Source organism: Rhipicephalus microplus, chromosome 2 (assembly GCF_043290135.1).
Source record: "Rhipicephalus microplus isolate Deutch F79 chromosome 2, USDA_Rmic, whole genome shotgun sequence".
NCBI classification, from domain to species: Eukaryota; Metazoa; Arthropoda; class Arachnida; order Ixodida; family Ixodidae; genus Rhipicephalus; species Rhipicephalus microplus.
The window spans coordinates 236095661-236115287 of record NC_134701.1 but is presented as its reverse complement, the minus strand read 5'-3'; the positions used below and the strand labels follow the sequence as shown (position 1 = coordinate 236115287).

Genomic DNA, 19627 nt, shown 5'->3' with positions numbered 1-19627 from the left:
TATGTTTCATATCCTATGTAGGACAGTTCAGCTGTCATGGTTTGCAGCTTTATTGTTCAGTTTACTCTAAAGGTCACTCAAGTAAAACCTAAACTTCTAATGTGAAAGTATATCTACATATCAGTGCCACATTGCAAGGAGTCATTTGTCATTTTTACGCGGTGGTTCACTTAAGTCACTTCCTAGAAGTGACTTATTAACCAAATCGGTGGAAGAGTATAAAATAATAAATAAAGTAATGCATTGTAATGAAGTTTCTGATGAGCAGAGCGTAAAACCAGCTTCTATTAATGCTAGACTTCAAGATGTTAATGAGATGCTTAGCTGTAGCACAACACTAGTTCAAACGGTGCAGATGGCTTTAAAGTAGTCTGACAGTAAAAGACCGCACCTCACAAACAGATTCCAAGCCCACCGCTCCAGTTCCAGAGAATATGCAGGATGTGGCAGCCTCGGATGTTTAAAAACCAAGTTTACACTTTGTCGGAGCGTGTCTTCTTGGGCATGCTCACACTATCACTCGTACTGGCAAGTCGATCTACTTCATTCATGACAGGGTAACCGCTAAGGTCAAAGATGATTGTTGAAGTGAAGGAAAGCATTTTTTTGCTTAGTGATCTCGTGCTATGGGGTACAAGTGCATTATTTTATTTCAAGGGCAATTCGGTCTTGAAATACAGTGAAAGCAACTCCACACAACTAAGAGATGTTTTGAGCAAGTCTGAATGGATGGACTAGCTACCATTTGTGCCACTTTTCTTTGCATTGGTGAAAGAATCAAAGTGAGCCTGTGTTGATGACAATAGATGCTAACTTCGTGCAGTACAATGTGTACCTGTGAACAGCACACTTCACATAATGGATCTCGGTTGGGAAGTACTCATCTGCCATACAGCTCTAACCTTGCTCCAAGTTTCTATTTGTTTGGAATTTTTAAAGAAGTTATTGTGAGGCCTTCGGGGGCAGTTAGGTCATGGAGTTTGTATGTTAACTGCTCCACAAGAAATAAAAGTGTGGGCTGTCGAAATACTTAGGTAACAGTGTCAGTTTCGATTCCCTGTATGGAAACGTAATTTTGACCACACGGGCGTAGCCAATAATTTATTTGAAGCGTGTATATTTCGGAAGGCGAGGGAGTGGGCTGCCCTACTCTTCTTCAATAGCTATGACATTATGTTCGAACGTGTGTTTGTATTCATAAACTTTTTGTCTGTGGTAGTGAAGATGAGGCGGTTGAATTTTTTAAACCGAACCTCTGGCTATGCCAACGACTGAAAAGGTGTCTGCAAGCTCTCTCTTTGCATAATGATATAGAACAACGAACGGTAATGAGCGTGCTACAAAACAACGGAGGTACACCGCAAAATAAACGAATGCGCTAAGTCCACAAATTTTCATTGGAATAATTAGACACGAGCCCAAGGACGTTGCAGTCGCGCGACCAGCTGGGCCTCATTGTTGGCAATTACCTTTTATACATTAGTTTCGGTTTGACGACAGCAGTTGTTTATTGTCAGAGGGCGCCACCTGCACCACCCGACTGTTAGAAATGGCTGCCGATAAACGGTTGAATGAACCAGTGCGCGAATGAAAGCGTCGTATCGTAAATAGGGCCATATAAGCATTTAGGGGCGGCTGTGAAAATCGTTCACCAGCAAGTACCAAATACTGCTCTCAAAGTGCGTCATACGCGCTATGGAAGACGACGGAGCGTCGCCGAGCACATCCAAGACCGCTTTGGCTGCGGACGGTACATCTACGACAGTAGCGGCCGATGCCAAAGACGACAGCGCGAACTGCAACGCTGAGTACCTCAAGAGTACGCTGCTCACGGAAGTGCTTAACAAGAAGAAGATGGCCTTGATGCACTCACCTGAAGTGGTCAGGTTTCTTCAAGATAAGCAGAGACAAAAACTGCGGCCCAACTCTTCGGGAAATTCGTGACGCGCTCACGTCGCAACTGCATGCGTCAAGAGCAACTCTCAGCGAGATTGAGTTTTAGAACATTTATTACATCGCCTGAACTTGGCGGCACAATTGCGACGCGCGGCAGCACATGTAGACGAAGACAAGAAAACAATGCCGAACTGATGTAATGACAATAGCAATAACAAAAACTAAGGTTTTACATTTTGTAAAGAGTTTTTTACCCTCTCAATCTCGTTGTGCAAATCGTCTCTCACCGTCTTGAGGTGCTCTGTTTTCTTCTGCAGTACTTCGGCAAGGCCAGCAATCTTGTCGCTCATTTCCATAAAATGTTTCACTTTCAGAAAAGCAGCGTCGGCCGTCATATGGCCGTCGCTGTCGTCGGTGGAGGCAACAGCACCATCGCTGGCCGCATCCAGGTTGCTGCCGTCCGGCAGAAGCGTAAACACGACGTCTTCGGATGCATTGTTTAAGTCCTCCTGTATTGCTTCGAACGTAGGCGGAGTCGGTCTCGTCGGAAGAGGTGGCTTTCGGCGAAACATCTAGTCCGCACGTACACAGCGTGAATTTATCCTAAGCGGGTGCACTTCGCCACTACGGATTAGCGGTAGACTGGGCCGGTTACTGCAACGTGGCGTAGCAAAGGTGCAAAGCGCACAACTGTTGCTAATGCAGCAACGGATTGCACAAATGCGGGGACTACACTGTTGCTGATGGTGCAACGATCAGCTAGTTTAGCCCCGCATGGTTCCGGCCATTTTCTACTGCCCAATGTTGCTAATGCAATTTTTCTTCTGTATTCACAAACGCCGCAAGGGGGCCAGCCCCTCGTTGCTCCATTTTATAGCGGCGCTGCAGTAGTTAGCGCGAGCTTTAAAGTGTCGTTCGCGTAGCCATACGTTTCTTCTAATGACATATTGGTGGATTTGCAGTGCAAGTGAGTCAGACAACACGAAGCCTACTAAACGCCTTAGTCTAGCCGAATGGGGCAACCATTAGACCTCTGCGTCCTGCCTAATCGACAATGGTGAGCTAACTCTGCTGATTTCAGTACAAATGATTGCTTCCAAATTACGGTTTGAACTGTTTACGACACGCCCTCCGATTCGATGTTCGGAAACACCTGACATTCTAAACCTTGCGGTATTCCCACCTTAGCACCTCGACGGCAAAAAATTTTAACGCCTTGCAAGATATTACTTGCATGCTGCACGTAGGAACTTGTGCACGTTTCTTGGTTGACTAACCTTGGTTCTGAAACGGACGTTGCCAGAGAGAGTTCGGAAAGTTAAACAAACCTCGCACCCCTTCAAAGTTTTCAGTCTCTGTGTGTATACGCGCACAAACAAATATATATCGGGAGTGCAGGATATAATGTGCAACCGACCAGCTCACCAAAGCGTGCTAGCAGCTGGTTATGCTCATGGCTACACCCATCTTCTGAAATTCATCAGTTATTACTGTAGATCGTGAATATAGGAACTAAATAGTGGTTCTTTGTGTGTTTGCTAAGTGCAAGGCATAAGTGCAGAATGAAGAAAGCCAGCAGCGCGTGAGCAGTATAGGTACGCGTACTTTCGTCACGTCTGACGTGACAGGTTCTCTCGTGGCTATGGGCTATGAAATGAGGCTACAGCAGTCCGTAAAAGCGGGTCTATCGCGAGGTGCTATTTAAAAAAAAACATATCTGCTCTACGTGCCCTGTCTATTGTTTGAAGATGTCGACGCAACTGTTCGAACCAAATTAGGTAAGGTTATCAGTATACGGGAACACCATCTAAAGGAACAAATGGAACAATGGGGCAAGTTTTGGAAACTGACTACTGTACTGAAACAGTCCAAAGACACGAGTTTCTGCGTGAAACATATGAAAAATAAAGGTCGGAACTTAATTTTCTTTGCCAGTAATCATTGTCTTCGTGCTAAACCAATTAAAGTGCGTAACATCTTGCAATAGGTCTCTATTGTGGCTTTAAAACTCTTACTAGTTTTTGTATTACCTGTATAGGGTGTACTATGGCTGAAGCTACAATATTGGAAGCACGCTGCAGAACGTGCGTTGTTTTGGTGGGGTGACTGCTTTCACCGACGTGCCCCTGCCTAGAAGTGTGGGAGCTTGGGCTAGTTGGTATGGCATGACGATAGTTATAGCACGAGAACAAAACGTGTCCTTCGTGTCCTTCTTGTCTCTGTGACGTCGTTTTGTTCTCGCGCTATAACTATCGTCATGCCATACCAACTAGCCCAAGCTAGTTGGTATGGTTGGTAAGCTAGTCGTCATATTCGAAGGTCGTAGGTTCGATTCCTGCTCACGGCTGGTTATTTTTTCATCCACCAGCATCAAGTTTCATCAAGTGTTTCTATGTTATACATTTCTGGAGATTGCTGAATCTCGCCGTTGCTGACGAATCATCACACAACTAGTTTGTTGCAATGGTTGGTGATGAGCTGCTGCTCGAATTTAGGAGGATGAGGTGGGTCTTGCTTGGTGGCCAGCAATACACGCAAGCGTCCTCCAACCTTTTCATGCACCGCTGTAATCAAGGCTTTTGGCTATGCCCTACGCGACAATTCCAATACTATATTCCAGGCTCCTTTCAAGAATCGTTAACACGAACAGTCTTCTCCATCGCGATGCTCGATGGCAAATCTGTCTATAGCGTCAACTGCGGTTTCTTCATGTCTGTAAATCTTATTTGAAAAGAATGCTTTGCGTTCAGGTGTGCCGCTTTCCAAATTTCCTGGAGGCTGAAGAGTCAATTCAGGCAGCGTCGCACGGGGTAGGAACGGGGGAGGGGGCAATTAATTAAGCTATCTAAGTTATGGAATCGTGGCATACACCCAACTAAAGGAGCCACTAGTGTGATGCAGTACGCGTGGTTTATTCCAAAAGCACACTGCATGTCTGAAACGAAATGCCTCTAATTAGAATCGGCATGAGGTTTGCGTGGCGGCCTCACTTTTCCTTCCACGTTTTTTTTTTATACGCGGGTACGTTTAGAAGGGGGTGGATGAAGACGAGAGCACGCCTCTTTCACACTCATCCGAATGCACTTTCCCGCGTACAGATTAAAAAGAATCAAGCGCATTAATACGATGTAGAATTGACCACTATAAATAAAATGCGGGTTTCTGACACGGTGTCACCGTTGTTCCTTACGTGTATTATAATCGTACTTTGTTCTGAGCTTACGGAAAAGAGATTGATTGATTGATTTGTGGGGTTTAACGTCCCAAAACCACCATTTGATTATGAGAGACGCCGGTGTGGAGGACTCCGGAAATTTTGACCACCTGGGGTTCTTTAACGTGCACCCAAATCTGAGTACACGGGCCTGCAACATTTCCGCCTCCATCGGAAATGCAGCCGCCGCAGCCGGGAATCGAACCCGCGACCTGCGGGTCAGCAGCCGAGTACCTTAGCCACTAGACCACCGCGGCGGGGCATACGGAAAAGAGAGAAAAGGGCGGTAGAACAGATTTATTGGTCTTTGCATCTCCCAGGAGACGTGGCGGTTGGGCAGCAACGACTAGAAATATTTCTAAGCGAACTCTTCGTTCGTGTGGCAACATTGGTAATTCCTCCAGCCTTCATTCCTATATAACTGTTCGCGGCACTGAAGGAATGCAGCCATGGATGTTCCTCATCAGGTTCTTCCTCTTCATTAGAGGTTCGTCAGGGAACCGCACGTGCTTTTAGGTGCAAAGACTAGGTTTGTTGGCGCCTCCTGTCGTGACCACAGGTGGGCGAACTCACTCATCTGCCGACTCACTCATACTCGAATCAAGCCACGCGTCAAACCATGAGTCCGAACGAATCCGGGTGAGTAATACTTTGGTGAGTGTGAATCCGAGTGAGTTCGGGCCAGGAAAATTTTGGTGAATCTGTGTCCGAGTGAGTACAAAGCGCAAGATATATTTCTAGAGTGACTCTGAGTGAGTTAGTGAACACGACAGATGGTGTTCACTAACTGGCCTGTGGGATTGAGGCCGGTTGCTGTTACTATAGGGGCGAAGCTCCGGAGGGTGAGGGTTTGTCCTTCCACTGTTGTTGTCGTACGTAGCCACAGGGGATGTGAGATGGCAGATGGCAGCACTTAGAGTGTTCATAAGATGGGCACACGGACGGACGGACGGACAGACAGACTAGCAGACGGACGGACGCGCGGAGTGGGTATGTGCCACAGGGGATGCGAGATGGTGGTACGTGGGGTGTTCACTAGATGGACGGACGGATAGACAGACTAGAAGAGGGACGGACAGATGGACGGACGCCCAGAGATACGTATGGATGGACGCACGAACGGACGGACAGACGGATGGACGGACTCACGAAAGGACGCATGGATGGATGCACGAATGGTCGCGCGGACGAATGGAAGCAAGAACGAACGAGCGGCATGGACAGGTTGACGGACGCTTCGCCCCACTCGTCACCATTCACTCCGTGGATATGCTGTGATTTTTTTTAATCTGTTAGAAGTGTATGCCAACAAACGAAGTTAACGCAAAAGAAGAGTTAACCTGGCACCACAAGCATATGTGTGATGCTTGTGGGGAACCACCCGATAGCCATCCACAGCCTCGTCCGCACTGGCGGTGACATGAGCCAGTAGCGAAAGTCAATGCGCATGCCACTGGGGGTGCGAACAAGTTTTATAACCAGGCACTGGAAGCGGTCAACGTCGATTGGTCTGCGAACGTTCGCGGAGTGTGCTGGTGTGCCGTCCGTCGGGACCAGGGTTGGCTGTACCGGCGCGAATGTTTGGCGTGGAAGTTTTGTTGTACTTGTCGCCATAACATCTTAAAGTTATTGTTGTACTAAGTCATACTAACCCAACGAGTTCCCCCTTCTTTGGTGTTGACGGCGAACCCTATATACGTGTTACAAGTGTATGTATTGAACCAAAGACCAGAGGTAGGCGTGCGAACCTCGAGTCATTGTTCTAGTCTATGTCTGCAGTAGGGCAGACACAATAAATCTCACACAACGGCCCAAGTTTTAGGACGTTGAAACCCACATAAGCCCCACAGTCGCAACATTGACGCCAGACTGGTACTTTGCGTAACTTAGCCGCTTGTTATCGGTGGCACGTGTCCATGTGAGCTGAGTTGCGTAAATCAGTCAGCATTCTTCACGTATACGCAACCGGGCGTGCGCGAGGAATGTTTCCTAGACAGCTCTCTCCGCATATCTGTGTGGGCGGGCTTCAGTGGAAGTTACTTAACCATAATACTTAATTATGACGTCATTAGACATTGATCGATTGATTGATATGTGGAGTTTAAAGTACCAAAACCACCATATGATTATGAGAGACGTTTTAGTGGAGTGCTCCGGAAATTTTGATCACCTAGGGTTCTTTAGCGTGCACCCAAATCTGAGCACACGGATCTAAAGTGTTTTCGACTCCATCAAAAACGTAGCCGCTTCGACCGGGATTCGATCCCGCCACCTGCGGGCCAGCAGCCGAGTATACCTTAGCCACTAGACCACCGCGGTGGGGTGACGTCATTAGACAGACAGTAACAACCGCATTAGTTCGCATAGTCATTAATCATGACGTCACTTAAAAACAACGAGAGCGTAAAACATGCGCATTTTTTTATCGTGCTGTCGTTAAAAGCGTAATTAAATATTATAGAGAGGGAAGGGCCACTGACGCCAGTAGCGGCAACATCGAGGTCGCGTCGAGGAAAACGAAACATCCGCGTATTCGAGCGCTGTTCGTGGCCGATCAAGTCAAAGACAGAAATGTATGCACCCTCTCTCTGCTATGCGCATATGCCGCGTCTGAGCGCTTATCTCTGTCCACGCCGCGTGGAGCCCTCTCCAATTTCGTCACTGACAGGGGGTTAATGTTGCCAAGGGTGAAGCGAAAGGCGGAAAACAAAATGGCACGAACCTTGACATGTGCTCTCGTGAATACAGAAGGAAGAGGGACTGTTAAAAAAGGCTCGTGTCAAAAACGCCCAGCTCATATAGGCAGCGGGCAGCGCGTAGTCCACTTCGGTCACCTTCCACTTGGCCACGCCACAGGAGGCGCCATGGAGAACAGCACGGGAACCGAGTCGGCGGAAGCTTTCTTCAGGCGAGATCCACGTACCGCTGACTGGGCTCTGGTGGGAAGCAAGCAGTTCATTGTTTTTCTAGTCGTCGCCTATGTCTACATCGTCAAGATCGGCGGACCTCGGTTCATGAAGGGCCGCAAACCGTACGACAGCATCAAGCCGCTCATCGTGCTCTACAACGCTGCTATGGTGCTTCTTAACTGCTACTTCGTCGGTGCTTTCTACGTGAGGACCTACGGCACTGGCAGGTACAGCCTCTTCTGCCAGGGCATCGATTTCCAGGCGCGGGACGCGCTGACAATGAGCATGCTGTCTCACGTGTGGTGGTACGTGATGGTGAGGATCGCCGACTTCCTGGACACCATCTTCTTCGTGCTGCGCAAGAAAGACTCGCACATATCGTTCCTGCACGTCGTCCACCACGTCTTGGTTGTCTTTAACGGCTGGTTCGGCCTTGCCTACGGAGCCGATGGCCACGCTGCTTTCGGCATCATCTTCAACAGCTTCGTGCACGTGGTCATGTACTCCTACTACTTCCTGTCTCTGTTGGGACCCTCGGTGCAGAAGTACCTTTGGTGGAAGCGATACCTCACCCAGTTCCAGCTGGCTCAGTTTGTAATCATGTTCTTCCACATGACCATACCGCTGTTCGTCAAATGCGGCTACCCCCTTTCGCACATATTCATCACGTTGCCGCAGGGAGTCTTCTTTTTCACGATGTTCATGAACTTTTACATCAAGAGTTACTGTAATCGGAGGAGGGGGCCTCAGCATCGCGAGGAGATAAAAAGCAAAGATCAGTAACGCTTCCAGTTCTAATGGTTGCTAGAAAAAGTGTTTTCGTTTGACGTTGCAATCGCTTTGCTTACGTGGTTCAGTGCAGCTAGTAAGGAATGTGAAAAGGCGAGTGTGTGTTGCATGTAGTCGCGTACAGTGAAGCGTGTAGATAACCTCCATTTACTCTTATGCCGTCTGGCTGAGCTCTCTATTTCCCCATTTTAACCCTACAGCTGACTCGTCGACGGCGCAGGTGCCCGTACTAAGTTTTGAAGATTACTTTTGTCGTGCTGCTTCGTATATCTAAGCACTGTGTTGTACACTGCCGTGGGCGTTCGTGCAAAGGAAAAAGCCTCCTTGGACCCTCGACGAGAAGTTAAGCCAACTAGATATGAACGGGAAGCGCAACGAGACGCCCGAGTGGACAAATGCTCTCAGATCACCCAGGCACATACGCAAGTTAATTTTCATATTTTGTGGAAGCACTCAGATTACAAGTGGTTATGTCATAGGCAAACAAATGGTGTGAGATTGCTTTCACATTAGGTATATGTATTTATGTATTGCTTAGCACATTGTCCTGATGTAAATAATGTGATTATTAGTACCACAATCCCACGTTTTGAAGGCCTTCTGTAAAAAACCGAGAGGCCTTCGGCAAAACTCTGTGCTTGTCATCTTATAGAGTACCGCGACTGTGATAATGGGAGGTCAAGTATGAGACATACACCCAAGTTTTGATGTATAGTTTCTTTTTTTTTTCAATTTTGCCCTTGACTCCAACAAGGATGAAAAATTTCGTCTCTCTCTCACTATTTTTCTTCTAGTGCAGATTGCTTTTTAAAAAGAAAGCTCATTTGAAGCAGCATAATACTTCCTTTGCCTTTAGCACCACTACTTGATCAAGCATTAAATTTCAATTATGACTCCATGTACGCTCGTGTCTTGTGGTCCCATTGATACGCAAGTTTCTGATTGCTTTAGCGAATTTAATATGAGTGTACTCCCCATGAACGCACACTTGTGCACGCACTGTTAACACGAGACCTTGCGCGCACTCACTCGCCTGTATTCCGTGAATGTAACCCCAAGCAAACAGATCGAGAGAGCACGCACTTGCTGGTCGCGTGCCGCATCTCAATTTTCTAAGCTATTTCAGAGAGTGCAGGTGTAACTTTGTTTCTTCCTGAATGCCGGAGACGCTGGCAACGCGCCATTGGCGACGCGTTTTATACGGTCGTGCATAGTTCGCGGTACGTTGTGGGCGTCTGCGCGCGCCGCCAAAAGACATTTGTGATAGTTACACGCGGGACGTCACCGCAGCCCCTGTACGCTATCTTCACCGGTATGAAGTCTGCCATGTAAAATGCGGGCGGCATGCTCTCAAGTCATGCGCCCAACCTTGTTGAGCGCCTCGACGACTGCAGAGATCTCGGTCATCGTGCAGAGAACATCGTTTGTGGAATGTAATAGGCACGCAACGAATATGCGATCAATCCGCCATCGGGAGGTCATAGAAGTGTGAAGCGTTTGTCCAGAAAATATGATTAACCGCAACTTGCGTGCATGCTATATAAATTTACTTCATTGAAAAAAATGACGAGAAAGAAAACAATATGCCTGTGAAAATCTCAGAAGGGAGCTTTACGCTGGGGTGTGTATTCCTCGAATAGCTTGTTAGAGCTAACCCAAAGCACACTCTCGGACCGTGTTGCGTCTATACACTGGAACGTGCCACAAAACGTTGCGCCGACCACACAAGATTCATGAATGCTGCTCCACTCGCGACGATAGTTACAGTTGGACAGCTTGTAGTGTCATGTCTTGTGTTGGTTATATATCGAGGTACTACATTTAAACGCTGTGTTGTTAACCTATACACAGCAGGGCACGAATTTCTGTATAATGCATGGCGCTTCGGTATACTTCGCTTGACACATCCGCCAGGCATCGTGTGCATGTAAGTGCGGTATAACTTCAGTGCAACTACATTGTGGCTTCATCTATTGTCAGGCACCGTTGTGCGTATGGATATTTCCCCATGTTGATTTATACGAGAGTGCAATGTCGTTTAGCTGCTGACGCTAGTTTCATTCTTACGCTTAATATTCCACTGGTGTTCGTTTCTCACTTAACTTGCTCATATGGCTCTGTTTTGTACGCCTTCGAGGTATTCTGTGCGTGTTTATTGTTGTAGTTGATTTATTGTTGAGTTCACGTGCTCTGTTAGTGTAAGTGACTGCATTTAGGGGCACGTGAGTGTTTTATTTACTTCGATAGTTTAAAATCGTGCATGCCGCGCGATTCTCATCGCAGAATTCAGCTGATTCTCTGAAGCAACAAGGCAGACAACAGACGCCGACAGAATGAGCAGTCTGGATGCAATCGAACTATGCCAGTCGTTTATTAATGGTTAAACTCCAAGAAAGAAAGATAAAACATGGCGATGATTTTGTGACTGATAACGAATGCTGTGTACACAAAAAGAAAACCAAATATTTATGCAAGTGAAACCACGTGTTTCAGCTGTAAAAAAACCGTATCAAAACTAGGTGTTTTTTTTCCCCTTTTCCTGTTGGCATGGACACTCTGGAATAACCTTTTTTTCTACAATTTCCTCCTCATTTTGGATTCCGATCTTATAGAACTGTAAATATATTGGTTGTATGCTGTACAACTGCAAATTACAAGTACTGAACTGTCTAATAAGCGTTGCTCCGAGCAGTCCCATGTGAAAGTCGTTATAAAAATTTAACTCTATTTCTATTGACTATTAACTGAGGTACAATTTCATCATGGCTATAACAAGTTCTTGAATACGTCGATGGGACACAACCTGCATAGATTGCTAGAAGGCTGGATGTCAGAGTGGTTCTTGCGCTGTTTCTGCTCGTTGCTCGCTCTGCGACCTGTTTTTTTTTTTGCGCATTTGATCGACGCCGTGGGGACAGTGCCATTGTACGGCATTTGTATGTTCAGTCAAGCGAGTTTGTGTGTGTGTGCATTTTGTAACAGTTCAAAACAACAACACGTACATGAGGACGAATAGGACCAATAGGAATAAGGACAAGTGTATTATATCACGTGTACATATAATTAGCGGTGTAGCTGCGATTTTATTTTGGTGTAGGAGAGTTTGACCCTATGTATCGACGTACGTATGTTTGCTTGGGTGCGTTCATATACATAGGAACGGAAAATTTCCGAGGGCGAGGGTTGAAGGCTGGGGTGGGATGGGAGTTTAGAACGCAGTTTCGCTACTGCTATGATCGAATAACTCTGGGGGGGGGGGGGGGGGGATGAGTAAGGTGGTAGAGTGAGACCTCCCCAACTCATCCTCTGTGTATGCATATATATTTTGTTACCTACAGTGATTCTGAGTGATACCATCCATCTTTGCTGCCTTCAGTAAACTGTATACAGTCATCAAACTTCAAGTCAATGGCCTGCTTTGTTGCATATAATCAGATCTTGCTATTTTACTTGGTCGTGTTCAGGGCACTATGTACAGTACGTATCAACGTGTTACATTAAGTACTGTAAAGTTCAGAGGGATTTTGTCACACCATCAACGATCTCAGCTAGATGGATGCAAACTGAGTCTGCCGGGTGTTGTTCCCATACAATCATACGCGTCTCTCATAGCCACTGTGTTGCTTTGTGTGACGTTGAAAGCTACGACTCAGTATCACGCTTATTTAAAGTCATCTGTAATGCAACTTTCTTGACATAATTTTAACCAAACCGCTAGAATGCTTGTCTTGTCATATACTCACAGGAGTTAAACGTTTCTGAATAGTGCGGCTTACATTCACCGATCGATAACTCAACAACCTCACTCATTCACGATGTGCGATGTCCTTGTGCATTCTATAGCCACGCATGCACACGTGCGCCGTTCTCACGTTGTCTGCTGGCGCAACAAAAATGCGAAGTATATCCGAACGTGATCAATCTGCAATATCCTCAACTGCGGTATATCGATTTCGCTCGACCAATAAGAGTTTTAGATGAAGGAGGCGCCGTTTAGGTTCTGCTCGGGCTCCAGCAAAACGAACGCAGATTTTCGGCTCTTGCGTGTATGCTCTATGTATGCAGTTTTGGTTTCCTAATAAGGACAATATATACTTACACTGCACCCTTTGAATGTGCTCTGAATCTATTATCTGACGCGTCCTTCAGAGACTCTCGATATATGCTCTTTTCTTCTTCGTGTTAGTTCTGTTCTGTCGCATTATTTCTGTTCTGTCGCTTTTTTTTCTTTATTATACGCAAGTTAGAAATGTAATACCAACTAATCCGTACTCAAACTCTACTTTTACAGTAGAACTCGCTACACTTTTTTTTTGGTGGTGTCTATATTTGTTTCTTTCTGTGTGTGGTTGTTCTGCCGGCGCAATGTTGAATATTTAATGGAGCCCTACTTTTATAATAATTGTTTGACTTTGATCACGCATTTAGCAGTGTGTTGTTATGGTATGGCGGTGGCATATCTTGGAAGCAAATTTCATCAGCAATTTTCGTCAGGCCTCAGTTCCGTCGCAACCTCGCCCACGCAGACCACGGCACCCGTCACCACGCGATCCTCGTCCGTTTTGTCCCTCAGAGCTACTCAATGATGATGATGATATGTGGGGTTTAACGTCCCAAAACCACCATATGATTATGAGAGACGCCGTAGTGGAGGGCTCCGAAAATTTCGACCACCTGGGGTTCTTTAACGTGCACCCAAATCTGAGTACACGGGCCTACAACACTTCCGCCTCCATCGGAAATGCAGCCGCCGCAGCCGGTATTCGAACCCGCGACCGGCGGGTCAGCAGCCGAGTACCTTAGCCACTAGACCACCGCGGCGGGGCCTCTGAGCTACTCGAGGTGATCACGAAGCCAACGGCTGCAGTTCCCACACATCGGAGCGAACTCAGGCTTGGTTTCGCCCACCACAGTCATGATCTCGCATCATATATGATATATGAAGATGCTGTCCAAAAATCTTCAGTTTCAGTTTATTCAGTTCTATAGTCGAACTCGTCTATGACCGTTTGGCGCAGCCTATGCTTTAACGATATGAATGATAAGGTGTGAGATCATAACTGAGGTGGACGTGACCGAGCCCGCGTGCCTGTTGCTGGGAAACATGCGAGTGGGACGACTTTTTGCACAATACAAGCTCTCTCAATGGTGTACGACCGAATTGCCCGTACAGCGTGCAATATAGCAATATTAGACATAAATTGAATGATTAGACGCCGAATCGATAGGCGTTTTCGAAGAAGGTGCTAAAGGAACAATTTATATACTAAAAAAACACTGATATAGAGAAAGGAGGTGGAAGAAAAAAGGGAGGAGAGTGATGAGGAGGGGCGTCGTATTGAGTAGTGCCAGCCATTTTCTTACATGAGTAGTGCCAGCCATTTTCACACGTGAAGGCCTGTGTGACTATGTAGCAATAGCGTATATAACTTCTTCAATTAAAGAGTGAGGCACCATTTTCCCCGGTAACTTCGACAGCCAGTTTCTTCACTCTCGATAATTGCTCTGAATGACACTGGGCGCGCATTTATTGTTGAAACACGTCGATGCGAGCTTGTCAGGCTCGCGGGAAATTCGTTTTAATTTTCCTCGTGGTGCGTTCGAAGAAACAGTGTTCGAGGTCGGCGTGTATATAGCTTGCGAAAAGAACTTTGTTCAGTTTCCCTCGGTCCAGGCATAGAGTTTCTTAACATACACTAAAGGGAACTCTGGCGCTAGTGTCTGTGAGAGCTGCAACACACGGCGCTTCAGCGAGCATGGGAATTATGGGGTAGTACACACATTTGTCTAATATTCGTACTTTTGGCCTACTTCCGGCTCCGTGCGCGTTCGTGTGGCTTGGAGCAGTTTTTTTTTCACGAAAACATAAATTAGCAAATGTTCACCGTTTGCGCTTCACAACCTTATTCTTTTAGGCTTACCATTTCGAATCAAGTCGCTAAGTTCAAAAGGGTTCATTTTTTTTTTTCAAAACAAGACCGAAACACAGCAATAAAGGAAGCCGCAAGTACGATTCGCCGCCCGCAAGTACGAAGACTATAAGCAAATGTGTGTGCTACCCATCATTCCCATGATCGCTGAACGATCGCAACGCCAGAGTGCCCTCTAGTTAATTTTGGGAAACTCTATGGGTCCAGGCACGCACGAGGCGCTGCTGTTCAGCGTATTGCGAGGCGGGATCGTACACGTGTTCGCATGCACGGCCGAAACTTTTTACCCCGACGTCACGCAGAGTCAACGTGCTGCGTCAGGAAAGAGTTGGCACCGGCTCGACGTGTGTAACGGTGGCCGAGATCGCCGGGCCACGCTGAAGCCGAGCAGGAAAATCATAGCTCGCGATTGCGACGCGCGCAAGGCGCGTGTTTCGGTTGTTTATCCCAATTATTTTGCCGGAGGGAATCGCGCCGCATTTTGGAGGAAGTGCGGATGAGGGAGGCCAAGGTTTTGCGTTGGGACGCGCGTAATGTATAGCGCCGCCCTGACGTCGGTCGCTTTCGTTGAATGAATATACATGTGCAGTCGCTGGAAGCGATTGAGCCACGTGCGTCCGTGTTACGTCCGCGCAGATTTCCTCGTCTACGTTTGACCTCGCTTTTGCGTTTGACTGATTTATGGCAATGCACGGTGAAAGGCGGTGCACGTTCGTCTGACTGCGTTGTGCGGAGTTTTGCAGAGGAAAAAAAAAAAATCGACGCAGCTGTGCCCATACAGGCGACAGCTTCTAATAGCGACAAGCGATTCGACGCCCCGCTGCGAATAGCGGAAATGTTTGCTTCTGCTGAAACAGGGCTAAGGTTGTAGGAAAAGCGAGAACGAAATCTTTCAGGGTCCCTTGTGCATTCACTTAAAACGACTCGGAGATGTAAGTCATTATCTTTTTTTTTTCTCAGTCAATGTTTTGATTCTCCCCCGCTTTCCTCCGAAAGCTTTCTGCACCTAACGCGGTTTTTGCATTGCCTCCGGGATCGGTGATATTGCAAGCTTTCTGCACAGAATCTGCTTAGGCCCAGCCTCCGGGATCGGCTCGCCTTTCACCAAGTGACTATGTCATGCGATGACGCCATCGTGTTATGCCATGTTATGAGGCGTCGTGAGATCGCGCCATAATGTTGCCGTAATGACGTCACGAATTACGCCATATATCGTAATTGTGACGACATCACTATAGATAACATTGTTTCATCCCTCGTGTTGGCGAACGTTGATAATCACTTTGCTTGTTTAATGAGGCATCTAAAGCTTTCGTCATAACCGAAAATGCAAATTACGAACGCCACGCAATCCAAAGTGAAAGCACTGGGGAATGCTCTCGAGTCTATAAGGCTCACGGAAGCTGCAGCTGGCACTGTGGAATGCGTACAACTTAAACCCCATTGATGTATGTTATGGCATTATTATACACTTCACCCAAAACAGTGTCAAAATCCTAAAACGGCACTATACAGGACAACCTTCGTTTCAGATCGAAACAAAAGGAAGCTAAGCCGATGTGTCCTTTTCGTGTGGCTATATATTATGGACACGAACTCATGAAGTAGCGGAAACTACAAAGCTGTGGCTTTCCATTGCCATCCAAGCTTATCCGGGCGCCTTACTCCACTAAATAAGCAGCGTTAGGCAAGGCTATAATATAGCCATGGCATATACAGAACCTATGAGTGGTCTGGCGTACACGTCGGTGAAATCTACAATGGTGGCAGCCTGAAAACAACTTAGAAAGGAGACGACAGTGATGGAGGCACAACCTCGGCACGATGACTTACGAATCACTGATACATGGCGCGGACAAGTAGAGCAGACGGCCGCACCTATTTTTTTCTGCATATTTGACTGCGGTGAAGATATATCGTGATCGTCACAACTCTGCAGCAAGCAAATACCTGAGCATCCAAGAGGAGGACCACGGCGATGAAAGCGCGAGGGCTGCTATACATGCCGAGTATCCAGAAAAACTAAGTAAGTTACCGTTTATCAGCGCACATGTGCACAGGCACGCTTCACTTGCGGAGGCATCTATAGGCAAGGGTCCCAACCAGTGGTCTGTTCTACTACTTAATATTTCAGCAACTATGTTACTTTCTTTATAGGGCTTAAAAGACACGAAGTACCTGCCTTTGTAATTAAGGCGAAATGCAAATGTGGCTCGTTGAGCGGCACTGTGAGTGAAAGACGACATGCGAGTGAAGTGGCACGAAAACCCACGGTATCGATAATCTCACCCCCCAATGACGTCACAGGTCGCACACTATTTGTGATGTCATCGCGACGTCATCGCGATGGCTCATGATGACGTCACCGTAAGGCGTCGTCGCTTGGTCAAAGATGCGCCAATCCCGGAAGTCATACAACACCACGTGTGGCGCAGAAAACTCCAATGGAGGAGAGACAGACTTAGGCATTGGAATAGGTTAAGGACGCAAAAGGAACTTAATATGGCGTCTCTTACATTGCACTTGTTAAGCCTCGCAGGTAGTGGCCCTGAGTGGTGCAATTTCATCACCTAGTAAGCAGAAGGCTTTCACCTTCGAGTCTTACAAAAAGCATAACATGATAGCAAGTGTTTCTGTTTTTGTGTGTGTGTGTTTTTGTTTTGGGAGGATCGAAGGAATGGTGGATATCGGGGATGCTGACGCAAAGTATTCTGTGGATTCTCTATCCCAAATTAACTGATCCAGTAGCTCGTAGACAACATATTGCCTTCAACACAGCTCGTAATGATTACCACCCCAAGCATTTTACACGCTGTACACAAATTGCCTCTTTAGCCACACTTTGCTCCTTCTCGGAGGGATCGAAGAATTGTACCCCTATTCTGTTTATGTTCTATGTTGAAACGATTTGTAAGGTTAACATAATAATTGGTGGACCAGTAGGGGTTCGACGATGGCCGTGCTTTAAGGCTTGCTAATACATTTCTAAAGTGTCTTTGTCCAGCGACCTTGCCTGTCTGGCTTCTTTCGACGAAGAAGTTCAGCGTTTGTCGAAAGACAGACTCACTGCGAATCAATATATATATATATGTCAAATAAATATACAAATAAACCTACATTGGTAAAGGAAGTAGCGTTCTATACGTGCAGTTGAGCCAAAACGGCTCCCTGTGAATATAATTTAAGGCTAGAGATATTGCCGTTTTCCCGTGCATTTCGCGTGTGCGGAATAAGCCATGCCTTGAACATGACTTGTTGGCACTAAATTTTGCAAAACGGAATGGGGGACTTGGTATACTTAGTTATAGCTGTCTAGGACGGATTGTTTTATTAATATAATCGAAAGCTAGCATTAGTGAGCTAACTGAAGAAATAATAAATCGATATTTCAGGCAAATTGCGACAAATTTAACTCATTAAGTACATTAGGTGCTTGTATTTTTGATCAAACACTCCTCGCAACCTTGTAACACTACTATTCACACATTGGCTGACATTCGTGGCTGCCGACACTGTGCGCGTGGATATTTTAGGGGCGAAGCTCCTTAAAGCGTCACCCGTTCGTCCCTCGTAGTAGTCGTAGTGTGTAACCAGCCTTACGTTTTGACCTGCGAGGTGGTGCCGGCGGGAGATTTCTCCTGTGCGTCGTTGAACAACAAAAAATTTGCAGCGTGCGCGTTCACTAACAGCCGAATTTTCCTGTCTCTCATTTTCCATTAGCAGCCATTGGCATGTACATCGAGCACTATCTGAAAAGAAAGGGTTGCTACGTTATACTCGCTGGGCGTAACCTCCTTGGTTTTAGAAAGGTTTAGCGAGCGTTGGGCCGCAGTGCCATGAATACAGTGAATTAGTATATACCATAACTTGAGCTGGTTAAAGGTGGGAAGTAGACACGAAGCGCTAGCCGTAAGAAAGTGTGCGTGTGCCACCTCTCGTTTAGTCCTCGGAATGTCCGCTGGATGGTGGTGCTTCTATATACGGAATATATGATGAAAGATGCGAGATGGTGGTGCTTGGAGTGTTGACTAGATGAACGAACGGACACACAGATGGATGCATGGACGGACGCATGGATGGCTGCACGGACGGATGGACGCATGGACGGACGCAGGGGTGGATGCATGGACGAACGCAGGGACGGACGCACGGATAGACGTGTGGACGCACGAAGAGACGCACGCACGGACTGGCGGATGGACGCATGGACGGTCATACAGACGGACGCATGGACGGACGGAAGCAAGAACGAATGGACAGACGGATGCTTCGCCCAACTCTCCATCACTCACTCCGTGGATATGCTGCCATTTTTTACTCGCCCTTGTCGGTGGCTGTAACGTTTGTCTACTAAGATACAGGTCACGGCTCAGCAACCAAGCAAGCAAGCAAAAAAGAAAGAAAGGAAAGAAGAAAGAAAGGAAGAAAGAAAGGGAAAAGAAAGAAAGAAGAAAAACGAGAAAGCAAGAAAGGAAGAAAAAAAAGAAGCAAGAAAAAATAAAGAAAGAAAAAATCTTCATAAAGTATTTCGAGAAAGACGGACCGATAAATGTACGGAAATTTCTATCAGCACTCTTCCCAAACCAACTATAGTAACTTTGTTTCGTTCGAATTACATTGTTTGACATTTCAAAGTTTTGATTGCTCTCACAAATGCATTAGTACTAGCATTTGTCTCTGTGTCATTCAGTAGCATTGCACGCTCAGAAATATTTCTGTTTCAAGATAGAGTTAACGAAAAAAAAATTAGGGGGAATATTGATGTGTGGGCGGTATTGTATGACGAAGGTCATGTCACGCTGCTCTTTAACGAAAACAAACAGATGAGAATAGGTAAAGGGGGAGGGGGAGGTATGTCGAGACGCTACCGTGGCAGAAACGCGAGGCAA

At 46.6% G+C, this 19627-nt stretch overlaps 2 protein-coding genes across 2 annotated transcripts; one reads left to right on the top strand and one right to left on the bottom strand.

The window, feature by feature from the left end:
- Window positions 1-1991: 1991 nt before the first annotated feature.
- LOC119170256 (UPF0449 protein C19orf25) lies at window positions 1992-2719 on the bottom strand. The gene has a single exon (XM_037421373.2). The coding sequence runs from the start codon at window positions 2466-2468 to the stop codon at window positions 2118-2120; it is 351 nt and encodes a 116-aa protein (XP_037277270.1). The 5' UTR covers window positions 2469-2719; the 3' UTR covers window positions 1992-2117.
- Window positions 2720-7827: 5108 nt separating this feature from the next.
- On the top strand, window positions 7828-9710 carry LOC119169355 (very long chain fatty acid elongase AAEL008004). Its single transcript, XM_037420458.2, has one exon. It carries the CDS (start codon window positions 7975-7977, stop codon window positions 8800-8802), a length of 828 nt encoding a protein of 275 aa, XP_037276355.1. The 5' UTR covers window positions 7828-7974; the 3' UTR covers window positions 8803-9710.
- The last annotated feature ends 9917 nt before the right edge of the window (window positions 9711-19627 follow it).